This window comes from Canis aureus, chromosome 25, assembly GCF_053574225.1.
Source record: "Canis aureus isolate CA01 chromosome 25, VMU_Caureus_v.1.0, whole genome shotgun sequence".
Lineage (NCBI taxonomy): Eukaryota > Metazoa > Chordata > Mammalia > Carnivora > Canidae > Canis > Canis aureus.
In genome coordinates this window covers 11,523,761-11,546,402 of record NC_135635.1, presented here as the reverse complement: position 1 = coordinate 11,546,402, position 22,642 = coordinate 11,523,761, and the positions used below count along the sequence as shown (strand labels likewise).

The 22,642-nt window shown below is 47.5% G+C and overlaps 1 protein-coding gene and 2 long non-coding RNA genes across 9 annotated transcripts in view; 2 read left to right on the top strand and 1 right to left on the bottom strand.

Moving 5' to 3' along the window:
• Nucleotides 1-22,642, bottom strand: part of PRICKLE1 (prickle planar cell polarity protein 1) — a 110,528-nt gene that overhangs the window by 7,025 nt on the left and 80,861 nt on the right. For 3 of the 7 annotated variants that reach the window (XM_077870401.1, XM_077870399.1, XM_077870400.1), the window contains 4 exons: nucleotides 3,943-4,129; nucleotides 2,125-2,238; nucleotides 1,113-1,250; nucleotides 314-517 (listed from right to left, as the gene is read on the bottom strand). In XM_077870401.1, the coding sequence (XP_077726527.1) occupies nucleotides 314-517; nucleotides 1,113-1,250; nucleotides 2,125-2,238; nucleotides 3,943-4,074 (588 nt within the window). In that variant the 5' untranslated portion in view covers nucleotides 4,075-4,129. Of the gene's footprint in view, nucleotides 1-313; nucleotides 518-1,112; nucleotides 1,251-2,124; nucleotides 2,239-3,942; nucleotides 4,130-13,181; nucleotides 13,335-14,131; nucleotides 14,148-22,642 lie in introns of those variants that run through there. The other 4 variants (XM_077870402.1, XM_077870398.1, XM_077870403.1 and 1 more) reach the window with 4 other exon arrangements.
• Nucleotides 4,984-10,651, top strand: LOC144296982 (uncharacterized). The gene is made up of 3 exons (XR_013363962.1): nucleotides 4,984-5,660; nucleotides 8,407-8,553; nucleotides 10,444-10,651. It is a non-coding gene; the product is annotated as an uncharacterized LOC144296982 (long non-coding RNA).
• LOC144296981 (uncharacterized) lies at nucleotides 14,025-22,134 on the top strand. Its single transcript, XR_013363960.1, has 3 exons — nucleotides 14,025-14,512; nucleotides 16,230-16,374; nucleotides 21,524-22,134. It is a non-coding gene; the product is annotated as an uncharacterized LOC144296981 (long non-coding RNA).

The following is a 22,642-nucleotide window of genomic DNA, read 5'->3' as shown; positions in this document are numbered from 1 at the left end:
GTGTAAATAGATACGTATGGAGTCTTGACTTAGTCTCCCTTTTTTTTAACAAAAAGATGATCTACTACATACTTTTCTTGCAATCTGTTTTTTCCCCTCTCACGATCCGTTAAGGACGCCCTACTTACCAATGCAACAAAGACACCTGCTATCTTCTCTTTATTAAGCTACGTATTATTCCATTATGTGAATGTATACAGTTATCTTTAAAATAAACAGCAAAAGCAGGAGATATTTTCCTTAGACGTGAACAGTGGAATATTGGCTTACCAGAAGCTTATTTTTTCCAGTGTTAAGGGATAAACTTTTTTACCTCATCACATGCTGAACACCGCGGTTTGAGCAGTTCAGCATGGTGCCTGCCACAGTGAATTTTTCCATCCTGATAAAAATAGATGAGGTCGACCAGCAGCTCGTTACACGTGAAGCAGACAAAACAGGAAGGGTGCCAGCACACTCCAGGGCCCGCGCGAGAGGCAAACACTGCAATTTCACCTCCATTTATCTTCAACCCACACTAAAAACAAAAGGATTTGAAATTCGGATGATCCTTCTTTGATGACTGGATTCTCAGCCTTTCCCACTTTACACTAAATCCCATTTTGTCAAGCAAGCTTCTATTTTTGCCTCCCCCCTCCCGTTAGCGATTAAATAGCTCTTTAAGGCTGGATTATGGGTGATGCTCAACTGGAATGAACATGCCTCAGACACACTGCCACACTAGACGGTCTCTAAGAATGGTTCCTTCCAACTCGCATCAAGAGTCGTCTTCCTGAGCCAGCCTCCTATTGGACACATTTCCTACTCTGAGCCAGCAAGCCGCTGAATGTCTTCATTATGTCTCTGCAGTTTTGAACACTAGGTGTACCCTGCGCCCCTCTCCCCGCCAAGATCCTGGGAAAGGCAGGATGTTTACGTAAGGGCAGACTGACTGCCACCCCCCCCCCCGGCCCCATCACACCCCCCCACACACACAGCAGTGTAGCCAGTTATAAACATGAATATCCATTTAGTAAAAAGCTAGGCTGCCTTTCAGTGTCTAGAGGCGACTAGGCCTGTGCTCACTCCGTCCACATCCCTGCCCCGAGCTGCTCCTCCGGGGAAAGGGCTACCTGTTCGCACACAGCATGCATTACTGCTCTGGACAAGAGTTTGATCGTTCCTCTTCCAAGGGCTTCTTTCTTCCGTTGAGCACTGAACACTTGCAGTTCTTTTTTCTCCTCTTCGCTCAAAGACTGGCAATAGCGCACCTTCAGAGACAGGGAAACAGAAGCACCACACTGGAGCGCGCGGTCTCCCTCACCAATTCTTCACTTCCAGGGTTACAGTTTCAGGAAAGAGCTAGTTTGGCCTGCCCCCCTGAATCCCTGCTTTAAGAATGGCACTCTAGGGGATCCCTGGGGGGTTCAGTGGTTTGGTGCCTGCCTTTGGCCCAAGGCATGATCCTGGAGACCTGGGATCGAGTCCTACATCGGGCTCCCTGCATGGAGCCTGCTTCTCTCTCTGCCTGTGTCTTTGCCTCTCTCTCTGTGTCTCTCATGAATAAATGAGTAAAATCTTTAAAAAAATAAAAATAAAAAATAAATAAAAAAATGAAAATGGCCCCTACCTTTAAAATGACACCGAATCTTGCAGCCCCTCTGGCACAAGGGAAATGCAATTTGAAGGATTTTCTTTTTTTTTAATTCGGGAATGTTTAAACTTTTATCAGGGACACCTAAAAAACTGTAAGACATGAACCTTTCTACAAAAGGTTTAAACTTGTTCATTGCCACATTCGCTCTACATTTTACCGGCACTCGACTGCAGGCCTGAACCACCGGAAAGTATGAACTCTGGACGAAGGGGCAGGGAAATCTCAAGAATTTGGAGGCTCCTGGCAAGTGGTGGGTGGCTGCAAACACTATAAAAACCAACTCGTTGTTAAGTTTATTGCACGGACACCCTTTTCTCTCTTAAAGAATGGAAAGCTGTCTCCTCAAGCCAAATTTTAACTGAAAAAGGCAAAAGAGCCCTAACCAATGAGGAGGTAGGGTTTATGAGAGGCATCTCAATGTTTAGAGTGTGGGTGGGTTTTTTTTTTTGTTTTTTTTTTTTTAATTAGCCTTCTTCCTGTGATCTTACCTCATTATCATGTGGTGGCAACTGGTACAAAAGCTGTTTAATTCGATGTTTCTCTCCGGGGCTGTTAACATAAGGAACCTTTTCCTCTGGTAAGCAAGCAAAATAGAGCTGGATCTGAGTAAGAGATGGAAAGAAGGGCATCAGCAAACAGGAAGTGAACATCTTACCTTCTCGTCCATCTTACAAAGTTACCTTTCCCTTTAGGTACAGGGTTTGGCCTCTTGTAGCTAATGAGGACACCAGCTGAGCCAACTCAGCAGAACCGCAAACCTTCAGATAGCTAGCATCCAGCTGCTAAATTGCTCTTCAGGAATGTAATTTGTAGTGACAATTAGGTGCATCATAAATTACGCACCATAAAATGTGCACATTTAATGCTACTATTCCTCAGCCAGTCTCCCTAGGGTCAGCCAAGAAAGAGCGCTGAGGGCAATGCTACAAATGACCACACAGGCTGCGTGACTCTGGCCACAATCCAGCCACTACACAAGCACACTGAATTTGCTTTCTGAATTTTACACCTTACAAAGACAAAGGCTGTTTTGTTAAACTCTGTAAACTCTCCCTTATCAGGTTCTCTCAAGCATCAGCTTTCTCTGTTTCCATGGGTGTTATTTTCTAAATACCTGGAGTCCATCTCCCCACCCCCAACCCAAGGAACCCGGAGGGGAGCTGTGCTTACTCCGAAAGGAGAACTCAATTTTTGTTTGGGGTTTCCTGCTGTTGTATTTAAAGGAATACCCCTTAAAGAGGGCTGCAGAGTCCTGAGAAAGAATGAGAAAGTGATTCGAGGTTTGAAAAGGAGATCAGGGAAGTGGGGGCCTGTCTGCTTCTTATCTTAGTATCACACAAAACCTACCCAACCCGAAGCTGAGAGAAGGGGTTTTCTCTTAGTGCTTTGTCAAAATTCTGCTTTCCTAACCCTTGGACCCGCACGCCGCCCTCTCCCCCCAATGTATCAACCACAGAAGCCTTTCCAGCTAGAAGCGCTTGCTGAGCACCAGCTACACGTGTGGCGGGTAGGCCCCGGGTGGACCAGGAGCCCCTACTCTCAGCGGGGTTCCCCACCACAACTCAGGAGCAACCACACACCCAAATGGCACCTTTTATTTCAAACTATGGCTTTACCCTTATACTAGTATCTGTCACTAGCAATTTTTGCTAAGTTCATCATTACAAGGATATTGGGAAAATAAAATACGCAGATACAATGTTCTCATCTTACTTAAAATAACAACACAATGCACAAAATTAGCTCCTGCGCCCAAGCCACACTGTGGTGACAGGTTCTTTTATGTGTAAGGTTATCAAAGGTCAAATGTCTAAGCAGTAACACTTCAGATGGTCTCTTATAGCTCTGTATTTCTTCTTTTCCAAAGCAAAAGCGTCACTGAGAACCGGCATGGAAACAGTCCTCTTTCCTTTTTTTACCTTTTTTGTTGTTACTGTTTTTTCAAAGGGTAAATTCCTCTCACCCTCCAAAGAGACCTGTCCGATGGATATCCACAGAACAAATGCATAAACAGCACCCTGGATGTCATTCATGAGAGCACACATAGCATCACTGTAGGACTTCTGGATCCATGAGAACAAAAGGACTGAAAACGTTCATCGAGAAATGAAGTATGACCCCAAAAAGCAAAAATGCTGACGATCCAAGGAGCGAGGACCGAGGGCAGCATGTCAGTGTGGCAGGAATGGTCTATGTTGTTTTTTCTTTTCTTTTCTTTTCTTTCTTTTTTTTTTTTTTTTTAGCAAGTCTTAAAAAATCTTCAATCCCCTTGAAAAACAGAACACATAGGGCGATTAGGTTCTCACCTGCTCTGGTCTAAGGCCTGGGGGCACCCAGGCATACTCCTCCAACGCACAGCCAGAATCATCATCGGACGTGGAACTCCTCTGGCACCCAAAGGCGAGTTTGCTCATTTTGGGCTCCATCTCCAAAGGCATAATAATAAAGTGAAAAGGCCGGGTTTCTCAGTCACAGGACATCAAACAGTGGCTGCTGTGGACAATATAGGAAAAACAAAAACAAAAAAGAAATTAATACACGAAGGCACTATTCTTACCCTCCAGGAACTTTTATTGAATGTTGCTTACACGCAGCTCGGGCCCAGAAAAGTAACCGAATTACTGGTGTCACCGCCCCCCAACCCCCAGGCCCACCAAGACTTAAAATCTACACCATTGGGAAACCGCACCCCCCCATGACTCAGCATTTCAGAAAATGCTACCCCAACTAGCTTAGCCCCAGTAGCCTTTAAAAAGTGCCTCCTAACATACTATTCATTAGGAAAGTTCTCAAGAAGACTGCTGTTGACCTTCTAACCTTCCCCCAAATGCCATCCTGTGACGTCCCAGGAGCTGAAGCAAGAAGTGTGAGGGGCTGCACCTCCTCCTGCCTTGCCCACCACAGCTCTGTGCCATGAATAATGGCTCCAGAGCCCCCCTACCCCACCCCAGCTCGCCATGTTCCTCATGAGTTTTCCCAACAGGCACAGAGTAGGTCCACTGGGCCAAACCACTTAGGCTTCCGGTTTCTAATCCAGCTCTGGGAGACAGTATACTTAGCCTACTCACTGAGTGCAGGCGGCAGTTAAACCCTTACACAGCACATTCAGTCCAAAGCCTTCCCTATCGATGGGCTAACGTCGGCCAGACAGTTCATTAAGGAGTTCCTCCAACAAAAAGCAATTGAACCCAAGCACGAGGCTAGAGTAAAAGGCAGCTGGGTGACTGTTAGTGCTGAATCGCAATAGTGGCACTCATTGAAAGGTCAACACGGTACCTACTAGGCGTGACATGTTCTGAGCCAGCTACTGGGCAAAGCAAATCCAGTTCTGGATGAAAACTTTTCCTCCCATGGAAGGTCTATAAGAAGTGTCAACGTGACAGTCCCCATCCTACAGCCCAGGGACCTGATCAGCCCTGGAGTTCCTTGTTAAGTTGCTTCTGATTCTTAAACATCATCCCTCATCCCAAAGCACCAGGAAAACTAAAATTCAAGACTTTCAGAACCAGATGCAGCTTTTTATACCTGGCCCTTTCTCTTTAAGAACAAAAGAGAGAAAATATACCATGGTTAGCTTGACCCCAATTTAAAGAAAACAAGGCTCCCGAAAGTTAAGTGACTTGCCCACGGTCGCAAAGCCCAAAGCCAGGGTGCGGTCACACTACATGCCTGACTCAGACTTCCACGAGTCGTTCTGCCTTAAAAAATTCTCTCACTTGTGCTCGCTTCGGCAGCACATACACTAAAAAATTCTCTCACTTGCTATAAAACAAGTAGGAAAGACAGTGGAACCTAAACATGCTTTAGCCTGCGACGAAGTCTTACTCCAGCAACTAGGTCAACAAAACTCTAAATACTTCCAGTGTCACAAAGTGTTACCTATCAAAACCGGATTATTAAAATGTACGTTTTTTTTTTTATAAATCAAAGGACAAGAAGAAATTAAAATTGTAACAGTCAACAAATGGAAGGCCAAGCACCCAGTGCCTACAATCTGTACTAGAAGAAGGAGCGATGCCACACAGTAGGTATTATTCCAACTAATAGACTTAACTATCTTTCACCCAGAACAAAAAGTGATGACCTCACTTCCTCCATCCTCCACCATCATTGGGAGGTTATGACCTTTTAAACAAGGCAGGTCGTCATTTCACACAGGTGCAATTCATTCCCATCTTGACTTAAGAAAGGCTCTCTAAACAGGCACATTCCTTAGTCTTCGGTAAAAAAAAAAGGATGTGTTAATGAAAGTCAGAAAATTTCTTGGATCTAGTCTTTCCCTTTTGTTTTGGAAAAAGCAACTCCCACATGTCAAAGGAAGAGAAGGAGAGGTTAAGAATTTAATTAGTAACTCAAAAACCCCCTCCAGGAGAATGGGGGGGGGTGCTTCAAAGCAATTTTAACCCAAATCATGAAATATGTATATTTGGCCCTTGCCAAACCCAGCTGAGGGAGGAGACAGTACGGTGCTTTCTCTGCAGAAACGGAACACAAATATTAAATAGAACCTAAAAATTAAATGTCAGTGTACTACACAACACGAGAAAACACCACAAATTAAGACAAACCGTGGATTTCCCAAACTAGCACAAAGATGCAGACTACCAAAGACCTGAGGACTTCTACAGCTGTTTTCCTTGATTAGCCTTTTGCAGAAGAAATGTACAGTGAATTACGGTCCTAATCATGGTGCATCAACATCAGCACTAAATGACACTGTCCCCCTCCTCCCACTCATCTAGACCCGCTGGCTGTGCCTTGAGCCGACAACTCCCACGTGCTCATCCCAGCCTTCGCACACTCTACACGGGGGACTGCTCTCCATCAACAGTGTGAAGGGTCCCCACTGCAGGAACCTAAGTGACAAAGTCCTTTTATCCCAGGCAAGGCTTATGGTTTTATCTGCTGGCACTCTGACAGCTAACATTTCTCTGTGCCTCGCCTGGGACGATTAGGGTTATGACCCTTAATCCCCCGATCAAGCACCCCCAAAAGGGTGTATCCCCACTCACAGAGGGGGAAACTGAGCCTCCGAACCACCTGCCACAGGACAACTGCCCAAAGGTCAGTTAGTTAACAAGCAGGGGCCTCGGAACTGGGCCTGTGAGCCTAAGCCCCTAACCTCCCACTGCCTCCTAGAGGTGGAATCTGACTGAGCCAGTTCCTTTTCTCTGGCCAGCCAGTCAGGCTACTGCACCACAGCCCCCGACAAGTGACAAGTGACACACTGCAGGGAGACAGGCCACTCTGCCCAGAGCAGGTGCTGCAAGGAGAGAGCACAGTCAAAAAGGATTATAAAAATTCAACAGCCTCATGAACTGTTGATTCAGAGTTTTTCTCTGGACAAAGCCTCTTTTTTGCTTTTTAGCAAAAGATGAGAGATGCCTGGATGGCTCAGTCGTTGAGTGTCTGCCTTTGGCTCAGGGTGTGACTGCGGACTCCTGGGGATCGAGTCCTGCTTCTCCCTCTGCCTCTCTCTCACAAATAAATAAACTCTAAAAAAAAAAATAAATAACTTCAAATGACAAAACATCATATTCCTTAGCAAGGTCTCAGAGATGACAAAAAATAAACATTAAAAAAATGAAAGTCCCATAGCATGACCTCCACTTACCCAGTGTGGTAAGAGACACCACATCACCACTAGCTACTTTTTCTTTACTTGATAACACACAAATTTGAATATGGATTTTTCTTTTTAAAAAAATTACCTTGTTAGTAGACCCTTATATTCTTAAGTAGATCACTGTCTCATACTGCGTCATATGAAAGCAGTTGCCTGCTGAGCATGGTTCTTGCATTTCTAAAACATTAAAGTCATAAAAATGATAAATACTATCTCACATAGATCTGTTCCTATAGGCATTTACATCACTCCATGGGGTTTGACAAAGAAAGAGGGGAGCCTGGCCATGACTTATGCTCTGAGTCATGATGCAGGGTCTTTCTGATGACATGTAAATGCTGTTATGTCTCATCTGCCAAAATACCACCTTTTAGACCAAACATGAAACCACGCGTGATTGGAGCCAATAGAAAAATTTCATGAATTTCATTAAAATTGTTGTCACTTTAGGTAGATCGTGTGAAATAGGGACACAAATCAGGTCGACAAATGAGTTGCATTTTAATGGGAATAGAACTATTGGAAGCTGGGATTATGACAGTTTCTCAAGTTTTTTTTTTTTTTTTTGGCAGAACCACACTTGGATGCACAAGCATGACCCTGTCCTGTGCCCTGTCCTTCATTAATTTTGTATTTATTTTTGTAAATTTTTATGTTGATGTAGTTTCAAACTTCAGAAGAGGTGAAAGAGAAAGGAACTCCTATCTAGCCTTTACCCAGATTCATCAGTTGTTTACATCTTGCTTCATCTGGTTTATCATCATCATCGTCATTATCACAAACTCTATACACACTTTTGTGGGAACCATCTGGGAGTGTGTATTTTTTACATTCTCTTACCCAACCACAGCTAAATTAAACATGATATATTTTTTTAAATGTTTACTTTAAAAAAAAAAACAACTTTGGGCAAGACATCATGTTAGATGCTTGAGACAAACAGAATAAAAAGCCAAAATAGCTAGTATTCTGGGATTATTGTGAGGCAGGCCTATTGTCCTGATGTTGAAATGCTGTAATTAACTGAATGAACTTTATCATAAGTGAATGGCAAGTTTGCATTAACCAATCCTGTGCTAGGTTTCCCCTGTTGGGGGGAATATATCAGCAGACACCTCTCCAAGGTCTCTCTATAATTCTGCAGGTAAGTCAGTCTCATCGTGCAGAAAAAAGAGGAAAACGGATTTCAAGAATGGTTTGTTCAGGTGTCAGAGTCTGACTCTTAAGGAAGCAACACCTTAAGAGCTAAGAGCACTGCCAAAGGGGTCATCGAGGTCAGCACAGCGAACAGGTATGTGAATTAAACTAGAGCAGGCTAGGGGTTACTTGCAGATACCATTTTGAAGAGGAGACTAAAAGCCTATTAGAAGAATCAAGGAGAGAAGCGAATGACAGATGAAAAGAAAAGAGCATGGACGTGAGGGAGGGGAGAAAGCAGCCCGAGGTTGGGTAGAGAGACGGGATATACCTTTTTCTTATAAAGACAACAATTGCCAGGCGGTGCTCCATGCAAGCCATGCAACAGACGGTGGAAGGGTTTCATTTCCCTCCTTTCTCCCCTTTCTCCTTCCAAATAGTTAAATAGCTACTTCTCACCATTTAAAAAAGAGTCAAAGACAAACAGCTCACAGATGTAGGACTTCTCAATCATCATATAATTGTCAGGAGAACATCTGACCCAAGGGATAGAGCAATACTTAGGCAAGAGGATTGGGGACTTCGGCATTCAGTAAACTCAGCCCGGGAGGCTTCATACCTTTCACAAGTCCCCAAACATCATGAGGCCCTACTCTTGACTGCAACTATTTTCCTTCAAAAGGTGGTCTAAATATGTGAAACTTTTGAAAAAAGGAATTACATGAATATAAAGAAAGTTACCATTGACACATGTCATTTGGCACCGTTACTTCCACTGTTAATTACTGAGATTTTCTTGAAGCTGACCAGCAACATCCAGAACAAGAACTATTGTTAATAACAAAACTGAAGGTTGGCATGTGAATTTTATCTTGAGTTCAGGAGGTTCTCCAGCCTCCTGAAGGGCAAACTATTAGCCTCCATTCCTAGGCTCCCTTAGAATCAGCTTCTAACCAGTCCCTACCTAAAATCTCCAATACCACGCATGCATCCACCCACAGACGCACAGCATGCATACAGAGCAGGGCAGGGTATTTCCAGGCATCTTCAGTAGAGGAACAATCGGGAGAACCCAATCTATGACTGGCTCTAAGTTGGCCTTTGTCCCCCAAATCAGAGTACGGCCCCATTCATCCAACACAGTGATGTAAAGAGGGGTCCCTCATGGAATTTACTCTCCGGATTCATTTACTCCATCCATTCACTCATCCCTATATTTAAAGGCCATTACTGAGTGGTTCTAGGAAATACCAAAAAGAGGCAACTGATTTTATTCCATTAAAAGCTAGAACTTAAAAAAATAAAAACGTATACACCATGATAAGAGTGCTTCCAAATTCCATTATACAATTCCTTGCTTTCTTGACTGGTGGTGTGTGTCTACTATATGTGGTTTAGCCTTGCATTCTTAGCAGAAAATGAACAGTAGAAAGAACACTGGCATCAGGAATCTAATCCAGCCACCCAACTGGGTGATACCTGGGAACCCAGTTCCCCAACTAGAAAGTAAGTTTAGGGCTCTCTCACAGCGTAGAGCCGATGTCTAGAATCACGTGGCCCCAGACTCCTAGTTTTAAGATGGTTGACAAACTTTTTATAGTTTTTCCCTCCCTGCTGTCATGATAGAATTTTGAATTCCTGCTGCTTTAAGTCTCTTATTAAGGAAGTAGCCTTTTTTCTTTGCCCACAACCAACAACCTCCAAATCTTTTTTTTTTAATTTGTTGCTTTCAACCTTCCGTAAATTAGACAACTACGATTTGAAAAAAATTCGTCTAAAAGTATACAGAGTCATTATGCTATGAACAAGGGCTTACACATTCCTTCTGTGAGCACAGTAATCACTGGCGAAATAAGATAACACAATATGTGAAGGTGTTATGCAAACTCAAAGGAGCTTTATTATTCTGCTGTGCTATTTTAGTCATTTGAGAATCATTTATTTTCTATTGTGCTATATGCCGCATCCAGGACAGCTAAGGATTACTATTTTGATTGACCTTGACATGTACATAAATGAGCCTTTATTATTTTTCCCCCAAAAGCGTAATAAGTCAGCACCGTATGTGAAGGTCCAGAGGCAGTGAAGAGTCAAGAGTTTCGCTGGAAGACAGAAGCAACAGTAGATGGCAATGGTAACACCAAATGACATTTTTAAGAATTAAGACAAATCAAGCAGAAGACTTCGTGCTTAACTCTCAAGGCAACAGGAAAAGAAAAAAGGCATGTGAGCAGAGTGCCACCATCAGTCTTAAAGTTTAAACTTTTTTTTTTTTTTTTAATTTATTTATGATAGTCACAGAGAGAGAGAGAGAGGCAGAGACACAGGCAGAGGGAGAAGCAGGCTCCATGCACCGGGAGCCCGACGTGGGATTCGATCCCGGGTCTCCAGGATCGCGCCCTGGGCCAAAGGCAGGCGCTAAGCCACTGCGCCACCCAGGGATCCCCAGTCTTAAAATTAATATACAGTGATGGTCAGGAAAGAGAACAGGAACCTGGGAGAGGCCTATTAGCCCACTGTCGGTCACTAAGAGAGCCTAAACACGGTGGCCTGGGGAGATAAAGTAAAAGGAACCCACAAGAAATGGGGTCAAAGATAGGTGACTGCAAGACGATGTACTAAAACGGAAATACTGGGATGCCTGAGTGGCTCAGCGGTTGAGCATCTGCCTTTGGCTCAGGACGTGATCCTGGGATGTGGGATCCTGGGATGTGGCTTCCTGTGAGGAGCCTGCTTCTCCCTCTGCCTGTGTCTCTGCCTCTCTCCGTGTCTCCCTTGAATATATAAATAAAATCTTAAAAAAAAATAAAATGGAAATACTACATGGGTGGGTCAGAGGGGAGTGGGGATTTGAGGGGGTTGAGGAGAAGGAGTTCAATCAGAGACATACATGCAGAGGTTATAAAACTGCATCAGTTCTGGTATGGTTCCTATTATTAATCATTTTCTTGGACCCAGTCACCAAGTCAAATCAAAATCTGGCAAACAGAAAACAGGATAATTTTCAGCGTCTGCCATCGAATATGAAGTCTAAGGTCATACCCCTAATTACAACAAATACTTTTTCCCCAAATTCCACTCTAGTTCCTATGTGAAGATTACCACGGCACTGCAGGATCCCCAGGAGAAGGTATTTCTTGTGTGAACATGCCCAGGGAAGTTAGAAATCCTTTGATCACCAAAACCCAGAGCAGATACTGATTTGTGAAGTCACTTGGGCTAACATTCCCTAGGTGTCCCCTGCTGCTAAGTGTCATCCTACAGGCCACCAACTGCTTAACAGCTTCTTTGTTAAACTGCTTGTTAACAAGGCCTTAGCACACAGAAGATGCAGATCACACATTCCCATTCAGGAGCTACTCTCGGGTCAGGCTAAATATGCAGGTGAAGGAGGTTTAACAGCAAACTTACGTGGCCGTGCAAAAACCTGGAACACGGCCATTCTCCGCAACCCACGGGATGTACAACCCTACGGATACGGGTATTCTCTTGTTCATGGAGATGGTTTCCAAAAGCGAGAGACCAGTAATCGCCGTGGGTATCAAAACTATGATAACCAAGGTTTGAGTCTCACAGCAGAGCCCCTGAACTGTTCTCACAGCCCCTCAGAGGGCGCTCAGGGCCTACCCTCTGCTGAAGTCAGAGGCTCAGGGCCCAACTCGATTTTATTTATATTGAGATGAACCGCGGAGGTAGCAGGGAACTAAGAGCATCCTGAAGGTACCCAAACACCTTGCTTGGCCAGACATCCCTTTACTAACATTTACCAGCAGTTAGTGGCATGAGGCATTTTCTCTATTTTGCAGGTAAACCTCCAACCAGCTTGTCCGCTTTCCAACAGCTGCAAAGGATAGCCTGTCGGGTACCATCCAAGTGCCAAGAAGCTCTCGGGTTTTTTTCCAGGAGGAAATGTGTGACTCTGGGTGGGGGTGGGGGTGGGGGTGGGGGGGGCTTCCAAGCATTCCGATTTCATGCACAAAAACGTCCCACGACAGTGAGGCAGACCGCTTAACAAAAGGAGGAAACGTGGTGACAAAGCATGGTCCTCTGCCAGGAGGGCGCTTCTGGGGTCGGGTGTTCTGGCTGCAAACCGGTCTACACGGACAAAACCCGAACCGCACCCTGGGCACCGCGCTGGTGAACCCGTTATTTTCCACAACGGGGGGCGCAGACACTGTCGCACCCCGCGCTCCAGGCGGCCTCCCGCTGGCCTCTGGACGTCTGTGCTCTCGGCGCCCGCTCGACTCCGGGCACGCACGGCCTCAGGTTTCACCCCGTCACCTGCTGGCTCCCCAACAACACTGCTCTTTGTGAGGCTCGCGGCGCTCACGGCAGACACGTTTCCAGAGAAAACACTTCAAGAGCCGCTTTGAGAAGTCCCGAGGCTCGCGTTGTAAAAGCAAATTGCACACCCGGCCTGCGCGCTCCCGGCCCGGCCGACGTGCGGACCCCGGGCGTTCAACGAGGGGGGCGCGGGGCGGAAAGGAGGTCACCGTCCTTGGGGGCGCGGCAGGTGCCGCGGGGTCCACCCGCGCCCGCAGCCGGGACCGCCACTCCCGGGGGCAGCCCGGCCGCGAGGGGGCGCCCCGACCCCGGCCCCCCACACCCCGCGGTGGGGGCGACCCCTGGGCGCCCACGCGAGGCCCGCGGAGCATCACCCCGTCCCCAGGGACGCCCGGACCCCGCACCCACCTGCAGCCAACGCCGCGCGCAGCACCCAGTCCCGTCCCCAGGGGCGCACGGACCCCCCCGCCCCAGGGGGCGCCCCGACCCCGCACTCACCTGTAGCCAACGCCGCGCGGAGCAGCCCCCCCCCCGTCCCCAGGGGCGCCCGGACCCCGCACCCACCTGCAGCCAACGCCGCGCGGAGCAGCACCGGCCCCGCGGCTGGACGGCGCCGAGCAGCCCCGCAGCCCTCGGCGTCCAGCCCGGGGCCGGCCCGCGGCTCCCCCCCTGCGGCCGCGGGGCCTCCCCAGGGCAGGCAGGACCGGGTGCCCCGCGGGTCGCCGTCACCCACCCGCTTCCGCAGCCGACCCGGCGGGGCGGAGGGGCGGGGCGGCGGGCGCAGGGCCCCCGCGGGTCTCCGCCCCCGCCCCGCCCCGCCCCGCCCCCGGCAGCCCCCGCCCCCCGCCCCCCGCGCCCCTCTCCGGCTGCAGCTCCCTAACCAGCCGCGGGGGGCCCGGCGCCGCGTCCCTGGGCTCCCGCCGCCCCCCGCCTCGGGGCCACCGCACCCCCGCCCCGCGCCCCGGCTCCGCGTTTCTCCGGAATCCTCCACCCGGGGGAGGGAAGAAAAAAAACAAAACAAAACAAAACAAAAAAAAAAACAAACCCGCGTCCGCCTCCGCGCCCGGGGCCCGCGATCTGCAAAAGTAACCGGGGCCCGCGTTCAAAACAGTAACCATTTCGGGGCGGCCCGGGGGGCTCCGCGGCTCAGCGCCGCCCGCAGCCCGGGGCGTGACCCTGGGGACCCGGGATCGAGGCCCGCGTCGGGCTCCCCGCGTGCAGCCTGCGTCTCCCTCTGCCTGTGTCTCTCTCTCTCTCTCTGTCTCTAATTTAAAAAAAAATTAAAAATAAGGAAAAGTAACCGTTCGCCTCCTGCCGGCCCCCTCCGGCCCCCTCCGCCGCGCCCCAGCCCGCGGCCGCCTTCCAGGCACGGTCCCCGCCGACCGCGGCCCCGCAGGTCCCTGGAGGGGTCGCCGCAGCCGCAGCCGCAGCCGCAGCCGCAGCCTTACCTCCGGCCCCCGCTCCACCACCCAGGAGCCGCGAGGGCCGCGGCGGGGACCCCGGGGCGCTTATGCACCCCCCCCGCAGGTGCAGCTCGGCCACGAAACGCGCGGAGAAGTATGCAAGGCCACCTCCTAAAGGAACCCTCCCCACTCAGCCCCATAAACATGAGGTCAGCAAATGGCACGTTTAACCCAGTCCTCACTCCGAAGGGCCCATTAACATATGAATCCCCCTCTTAGGGACTCTTCTTGCACTTCGCAGGGAGTCCGGCCACTTAGCGCAGGGGATTTATTTTTATCGGTAAATAACAGCGAAAGAGAAGGGGCCGGGGTCATGGGATACGCTGAATCCACTACGTGAAGAAGAGATTTCTGTAAACGGGATAAGTGAGTATCATTATCCAGACGCAAGAACGTGCCTGAGACTTACTCTGATCCTGTCTTAGAGCTAATTTCTAGATGACGCCCAGAAAAAAGGGAAGTTTGGCGGTCGTTGTCTACAGAAAGGGCCAAAAAAAAAAAAAAAAAAAAAAAAAAAGAGGCAAAACCAAGGCCTCACAGCAAGCCAAGAGAGGTGAGGGATGGGGAGCCTCTCAGCACCTGGGGTGTGGATGCATCACTTCTGAACCAGGGTTCAATTTCTACAGTAGCCAAGGGAGGGGGGAGAAAAAGATGCCATATTTAAGTATTTAAGACTTTGGTCAGTTTATAAGGTGCTATTATTACACAAACACAACTTGAAATGATCACCGGTTCCTTAGGGATCCTACCTTTTCTTTAAGGTAAAAAAAAAAAAAAAATCCTCCAACCATCAGGATTCCTTGGGAGTGATTTGCAATATATGCTTCTACACAGAGAACCGAATAGCTCCCTGTCACTGCGACTTAAAAATGCACAGACAGGTTGCCATAAATGGAGCAGTCGGGTAATTAACTGTGGCCAGTCTCGGTTATCTCTGCCTTAAAGCATGGCAGCCGAAGAGAAGCTCCTTTTTTTTCCTTTTTCTTTCTTTTTTTTTTTTTTTTTTAAAGCTATTGTTTTCCAGTGTTGGAGACAAAAATTTGTGGCTCTGCTGGTAGACTAATTTGGAAACACGGATCCAAACAACAGGATTTGTAATTCAAATGGACTCTCTGTTGGCCGACAGGGATTTCCAGTTTGGAAGACTGATCCTACCCAGTTCCAAGGCTAGAGCCCCCTCCGGCCTCCCCATTGCGGGGGGACTCACGGGAGGGTGGGCGGGGGGCTCGCAAGGGGACCTGTGAAATGAACCATGAGGGCCTAGGGCAGGTTTCCTTTTTCCTCTCTCACTCTGGGCTTCCTCAGGGGGAGTCATCAGGCGACGGTACCTACAGGACAAAGGTGCACTTAGTGGCTTCAATCAAACCCCTAAACTACTGTATCATTATGATAAAGGGAGGATTAGTGGACCGGTGCTTTGAGCCAGGTGGATCCTTCTAGAAACAGCCTTTAAAGGAGAGCTACACATTAGCCAGGGCCACAGAGGCCTCCCAAACTACAAACCCTAGCGACACTTATCAGTATTAAATGTCAGCCATTGTGACTGTGCTTCCTCTAAGGCGGTTCCTTGTAAATACTAGTTTTTTTTTTATTGTTGTTTTTTTCTTTTTTACAATTTCAACAGGTACTGTCAGCTTTATGGCCTATTGTCGGGGTTTTTAGTGATGAAGCGCTTTGGAGAGAGTTAAAAGCTCCCCACTAATGTTCAATCTAAATGCAACAGACTTCTCCTCTGGCCTGAAAGGCATTGCTATTGTCAAGGGTGAACTCGGGCAGGATGGGGAGCAAGGCCCCCCACTAGCATCCTTTTGTTTCAGCCCCGTGGAATATTCATTGCTTGCAGATCACACTTAGGGGAGGCTGAGAAAGGCAGCCCAGAAATTCACAGGCCCTGGTTTCCTCGCCCCATCCGGGTCTCTGCTCCACAGTAACCTCCGCAGAGGGGCCTCCCCAACCCTCCTGGTCCCCCAGGATCACCTCTCCCTGTGGTTGGCGCTCCTTATCTTCATGGCTCTTAGCTTTGCTTGACATGATGTGTCTGTTCACGTTTTGCTTTCTCCCACCCCCCTCCCCCCTCCTCCAGGCAGGGACGTTGGGGATTCGCTGCTCTATTCTCAGCACCTGGAACCATCCCTGGCGCGCAGCAGACAAGCTCAATAAACATGAGCTACGTGAACAAGGGAGTTGTGGACAGTCTTCTCAGGCCCTCACACACCTTACTTGTACAAGTAAGTCTGTTTCTAACCTAAGACCTTACTGAGCCACAAGGTCCTAGTGGAAGAGACTATGATAGAAAGTCAGAAAACTGCCAAGGGCAAAGAAATAAAGAGGCAGCATTTTGTCAACCGCCTGCCAGCTCCACTGGATCTGGAAGAAAGAGATAAAATACAAAACAGAAAGCAAAGCTTGGTGCTATTTCTTGGTTCTCCTGCGATTTGTATATAGTGACCTTGAGGTCTTCTCCTTGCCTCTGTTTTTGTCATTTGTAGAACAGACCTGCCTTTTTAGTTTTAAGAGGGAGAGTTGCTCTTGGTCTCAGACATTTGGAAGAATTTGTAGCTAAATACCAGAAATCTGGGAAGAGTCCATTTAAATGATTGCATGTCTCAGAGTTTCTTACGAGAAAAAAAGAGATCCAGGGCGCTAATATTCATCAGGTGACATCTCACTCAACAAATTCGAGGGTCAGCTGGCATATGTAACGTTAAGTAGGGTGACGGCTTTGGTCTTCAGTGACACTTAAGTCTAGGACAGCAGTTTGGCTGTTCTGACCGTATACAGACAGGTAGCCAAAGAATCTCAAGTAACACCTGTATGCAGGATGTAATTTCTAATTCAAATTGCTTTTGAAACCAAAAAAAAAAGAACCACAAAGTCATACAAGCAGACAGTACAGTTGACAACCTGTGGGATCCCACATCTTGTCTAGATTAAAAAAAAAAAAAAGAGAGAAAGATCCAGAGGAATACTCATCATAATTCATCATGCTTGTTACCAAATGTTAGCACTGAAAGTTTATGTTTTCTTTTTCTTGTTCATTTTCAGCATTTCTGTTGTGCCTCAGATTGGGCCAGCTACCCCGGTGGGTTACTGCACATTTGCAAATTCTGAGTCTGTAGCCCCCCCAGGGGAGGACCCCCACCCCCACCCCCAGGCAGACACCAGCTCTTCCCTGCCTTACCAGGCATTCTGCTGTTTTATCATAGGTTAGGGTTTCTCTAGGCCTCCAATTACTTTCCTCGCCCTCTGATTATATTTAAAGCAATGTGATTAGAGAGCACGGGCTCTTTAACATTTTCTGCACCCAACTGCTCTCTAGGTTTCCTACTCCCATCCTCCCAGCTGTCTGTCCCCCCCCCCCTCCTCCCGGAGCACTGTCACTGCTCCTGTCCCAGTCCCCGGGCCGGGGGCGCTGGGCCTGCAGCTCCGGGCTCCAAGTCTCTTCTCTGCCCATCACTCACTGTGACATTGGGAGAGGTCACTTCTCTGCCGTGTTAGTTGTCTTCATGTCTAAAAATTCTAGTGTTAGGCGAGGTCAACGATTTAGAACTTCTGAGGAGGGAACACAATGCTTGTTTCAACTAAAATAAGAATCTCAGTATAGAAACAGACGAAGGAGGGGCACCTGGGTGGCTCAGTGGTTGAGCAGCTGCCTTTGGCTCAGGGCTTGATCCTGGGGTCCTGGGATCATGTCCTGCGTCAGGCCTCCCTGTAGGGAGCCTGCTTCTCCCTCTCTGTGTCTCTCATGAATAAATAAAAATCTTAAAAAAAAATTAAAAAGCTAGAACGAAAAAAGAAACAGAGGAAGGGGAAGCTGCTCTGTTGGAGCTCTGGGTTGGTCTCTTCCCAAAGCCCTCCCAGCAGTACCTTCCCCACCCTCACCCCCTCTCATTCTTTCAGGTGGGCGCTCAGGCTCCCTCACCTCAAACTAGATGCTCCTGGAGACTCCACCAGTTCCAGTATTTTCTGAGTCTCTTAAAACAACAGCTGGTTAGGACACTCACAGATAGGTGTTTGCAGCTGTGCTGGGTTGAGTCCACAGCCCAAGCTGGGTGGGAAAATGGGGTGGGGGGCCAGGTCCTTCCTTTCACTCCTCAGGATTCTAACTTCTGGTACAAACCGGCCACTGTCTTTGCTCATCCCACTTCCTCTCCCAACTTTTCTGGAGTACTCCTTCCCCACCCCAGGAAATGTTTGTTGTTTTTCATGGACAGATAAACTAATATTCAAGCACCTTGACCTTAAGCTCTTCACCTCTCTCTGCTTCTGTAGACGTGTGTTCTTTTTTTTTTTTTTTAAAGATTTTATTTATTCATGAGAGACACGGAGAGAGAGGTAGAGATAGAGGCAGAGGCAGAAGCAGGCACCACACAGGGAGCCCGACGTGGGACTCGATCCCAAGACTCTAGGATTATGACCTGAGCCAAAGGTAGATGATCAACCACTGAGCCACCCAGGCGTCCCATGACGTGTGGTTTAAATACAGACTTCACTACTGCAAAGCTACCAAAATATTAAGGAATGAAGAATAAATCTTGCAGTAACTATCGAGAGATCTCTATGCATGAAGGATATCCAAGATATAGTAAGATTCAAACCCCAATATATAGTCTGATCACATTGTTATAACTAATAATATGTAGGCTATTATATACCTAGCAAAGCTATTTAGAAGAATATAAATACCAAGCCATTAATGTGTTTTCTAGAGGAAGACAGACAATAAGAAACTATCACTCCTTAATTTATATCTGTAAAATAAATGTCTTTTCATAGCTTCATGTTATTTATGACCTTTTTCTATTTATAGTGATCAGATAAAACTTTTACGATTTAAGAGACAATAGAGAAGATATACCACAATATTAATATAAGGAAGAACTCTCAGAAGCAGAAAGTGATGCTCTTGATTTAATTACTGGTTGATACGGGAAAACACAAGAACACACAAGTCCTCTCCCTGTATCTTCCTCTCAGTCGCAAAGTTTAATAGTGGATCTCCACTGTATTTATTTATAATACTTTGGGAGGGGAATGTAGCAGCCCCACATTTGCAAGAAGTCAGATGTACTGGCTCAGGAGCCACTCCAGTTGATGATGCCTCCTACATCCATCCATCGATTCACTGATATGTTCCTTGGTTGACTTAAAAGAGATCTCTTGAAGGGCAGCCTTGTCAGACCTAAATCCCCCCCTTAAGTTAAGGATTTCATATTCTATTTATGTCTTGATTTATTTCAAAAAGGCACAGGAAAATGTACAAGGTGAGTGGGGAAAAGAATTTCTTTTCTCAAAATACACAACAGGCCATGATATACTGTGATAATACTGCACTAGAGGGGTGGTTAAAATTATAATCCAGGAATAAGGGAAGCCTGGGTGGCCCAGGTGGGTAAGCATCTGCCTTCAGCTCAGGTCATGATCCTAGGGGTCCCTGCTCTCCTTGCTTGTGCTCTCTCGTTCTCTCTGTCAAATAAATAAAATCTTAAAAAAAAAAGAAAATCCAGGGCAGCCCTGATCGCTTAGCAGTTTAGCACTGCCTTCAGCCCATGGTGTGATCCTAGAGACCTGGGATCGAGTCCCACGTCGGGCTCCCTGCATGGAGCCTGCTTCTCCCTCTGCCTGTGTCTCTGCCTCTCTCTCTGTGTCTCTCATAAATAAATAAAATCTTTAATAATAATAATAATAATCCAGGAATAAGAGGAAATGTTGATCAATCAATTCTGGCTAGAAGGTGAAGATGAAGGAAGTGGGAAGGTAGGGTAAGCTTTTAGGTCTTTAAGGAATAGAAGCAGTTGATCATGGTAATTCTTAGAGTGGAGCTGGGGCAGGGAATAGGGCCCAGGTCAGACTGAGCCAATCAAAGCTTGAGAAGAGTGAGCAGCTCTTAGTAAACCCATGATAAATGCGACAGGAGGACAGGAAGATAGGAGGGAGGGCCGGAGACTGTGCCCAAAGGCAGGCAGGATCGCTAAGCTACTCTGAGGGCTACGGGAGCCACAGAAGTTCAAGCAGAGAAGGGTGACGTGATTGTATCTATGCCCTAATTAGAGGGAGGGCAGAGAGAGCAGCACAGAGGAACTAGGTGGGAAGGGCTTAGAAACTGTCCCAGTCGAGGGCAGAAAAGATAAGAGTGTGTCTGAGGGCGGCCCGGTGTGTATGCTGGGGGTAGGGTGGCAGACGGGGTGCAGACCTTCCTAAATGAATCAGCATTCCCATAGTTTCCTTGAAAGACAGCCAAAAGTTTAGCCCTGACGTGGGCTCTACCTTGAATCTGCAAATACCTTCCACTGCCCAAGGGAAATAAAGGATTTACATTTTTCTTTTTAATCTCCACATCCAAAGTGGAACTTGAACTCATGACCTAGAGATCAAGAGTCCCAGCCTCTACCAAGTGAGCCAGTCAGGCGCCCAGGAGTTGCATTGCTTGCTTGCTTGCTTTCATTCATCCTTTCCTTTCTCTTCCTTCCTTCAGATTTATTTATTTGAGAAAGGGCGGGGGGCCAGGGGGTGCGCAGAGAGAGTGAAGCAGACTCCTCGCTGAGCCCGATCCCACAACTCCAAGATCGTGACCTGAACCGAAATCAAGAGTTGGACGCTCAATGGACTGAGCCACCCAGGCGCCCCAGGATTTACATTTCTAGGCTCAACCTTTATCTTCCTGTTGAAAGTCACCTTTAAAACACAGTATTTGGGCAGCCCGGGTGGCTCAGCGGTTCAGCGCCGCCTTCAGCCCAGGGTGTGATCCTGGAGTCCCAGGATCGAGTCCCACGTCGGGCTCCCTGCATGGAGCCTGCTTCTCCCTCTGCCTGTGTCTCTGTCTCTGTGTCTCTCGTGAATAAATAAAAAAAAATCTTAAAAAAAAATAAAATTATGGAGTATTCGCTGCTTTATTTCATGAACTACACACGCAAAGCTATTTTGCTCACCTGCGTACCTTCCTACGCTACTCAAACTCTCCACCACCTAAAACGGTTGATTCTCCACGAGGGAGAATGTGGACCCAACAAGAGGCAGGGCAGCTTTTAACACTGTAACTCTGTGCTAGAACTAATCGAGGTGTTCTTAGAGAGGTGTCAGCAAAGAATGGTTTCAAGCAGCCAGAAGCCTCTTGCCAAAAAAGAAAAAGGTCAGCAAAGCTCTCCAGAACCTTTCTTTATCTTATCTGCGATCCCAAGGTCCTCTCTGCAACCGTGGGAATTTAAACGAGGTGATCTTTGTAGTGGAGACTGGTTTGCAAGCCTTAATTAGATTGTGCCAGGGACAGGATCTGGAATTCAAATTGTTCTATTGGTCCTGAATCACGCAGTTCTAGATGAGTGACCGTCTTTTGAGACGAGTTACCTGCAATATTTCCTTTCTCCTTTATGCTTGCAGCTGTGGTCTCTTCAGCCTGGAGTTGCTGCTGAATCATGGAGGGGTGAAGGCCACGGAGCTCCCCTCTTTTGTTTAGGGATCGACACACAGGCCTGGAATATCGGGCACGTCGCCTGGCACGCACGGGATTCTCAGGAAATATTTGCTGAGTGTCTTGCTCACATTGGATTCTCCACAGAACCTGACACAGGCCTTGCACAGACTAAACTAAATACTCCTTTTTATACCTCAACGACCAGTCTGTTGATTGTTTTTATTTTTTATTTAGATTTTTTTCTAAGTGTGCCAACTAATTTGAGGTTAAATTTTCCAGGTTTTTTTTTTTTTTTTTTTAGGGATTTTATCCATTTCTTCATGAGAGACACACGCAGAGAGAGGCAGCGACACGGGCAGACGGAGAAGCAGGCTCCATGCAGGGAGCCCGATGCGGGACTCGATCCCAGGACCCCAGGATCACACCCAGATTTTCCAGTTTTACTGTTTAAAGTAATCTCATGAAATTTATCGCTTAAGTCATTTATTCTCTCTGGCTTCTGAGATCTGATGGGGACTAACTGGTTAATTTGAAGTCTCTTTAGAAAGCTCCAATTTCGGGGGGATCCCTGGGTAGCTCAGCGGTTTGGCGCCTGCCTTTGGCCCAGGGCATGGTCCTGGAGTCCCGGGATCGAGTCCCACGTCGGGCTCCCTGCATGGAGCCTGCTTCTCCCTCTGCCTGTGTCTCTGCCTCTCTCTCTTTCTCTATCATGAATGAATGAATAAATAAATAAAACTTTAAAAAAAAAAAAGCTCCAATTTCCAACTCCTGTGCTCCACCCACCTCCAAAGCAACATCCTACCTCCTCCTCTAGCTCCTCCCAGTCTCACGATGGTCCCACCAGTACTCCAAGTGGCCAATACTCCAACCCATCATCCCAGAGCCTCCCTCAAGCGGCTGTCCATCCTCATTCGGTTACTTCTCAGGTCTGTGTGTGTCTCGTAAGCTTTCCTAGTGGCCTGTCTCCCTCGTGTCTGTGTGGCTGGGGCCTCCCTGCCCTGGGGTCACCACAGCAGCCTGACTCACCTCTTCACACCCTCTCACCTCCGCAGCTTCTCCTCCACTTGACCACCACCAATGCGACT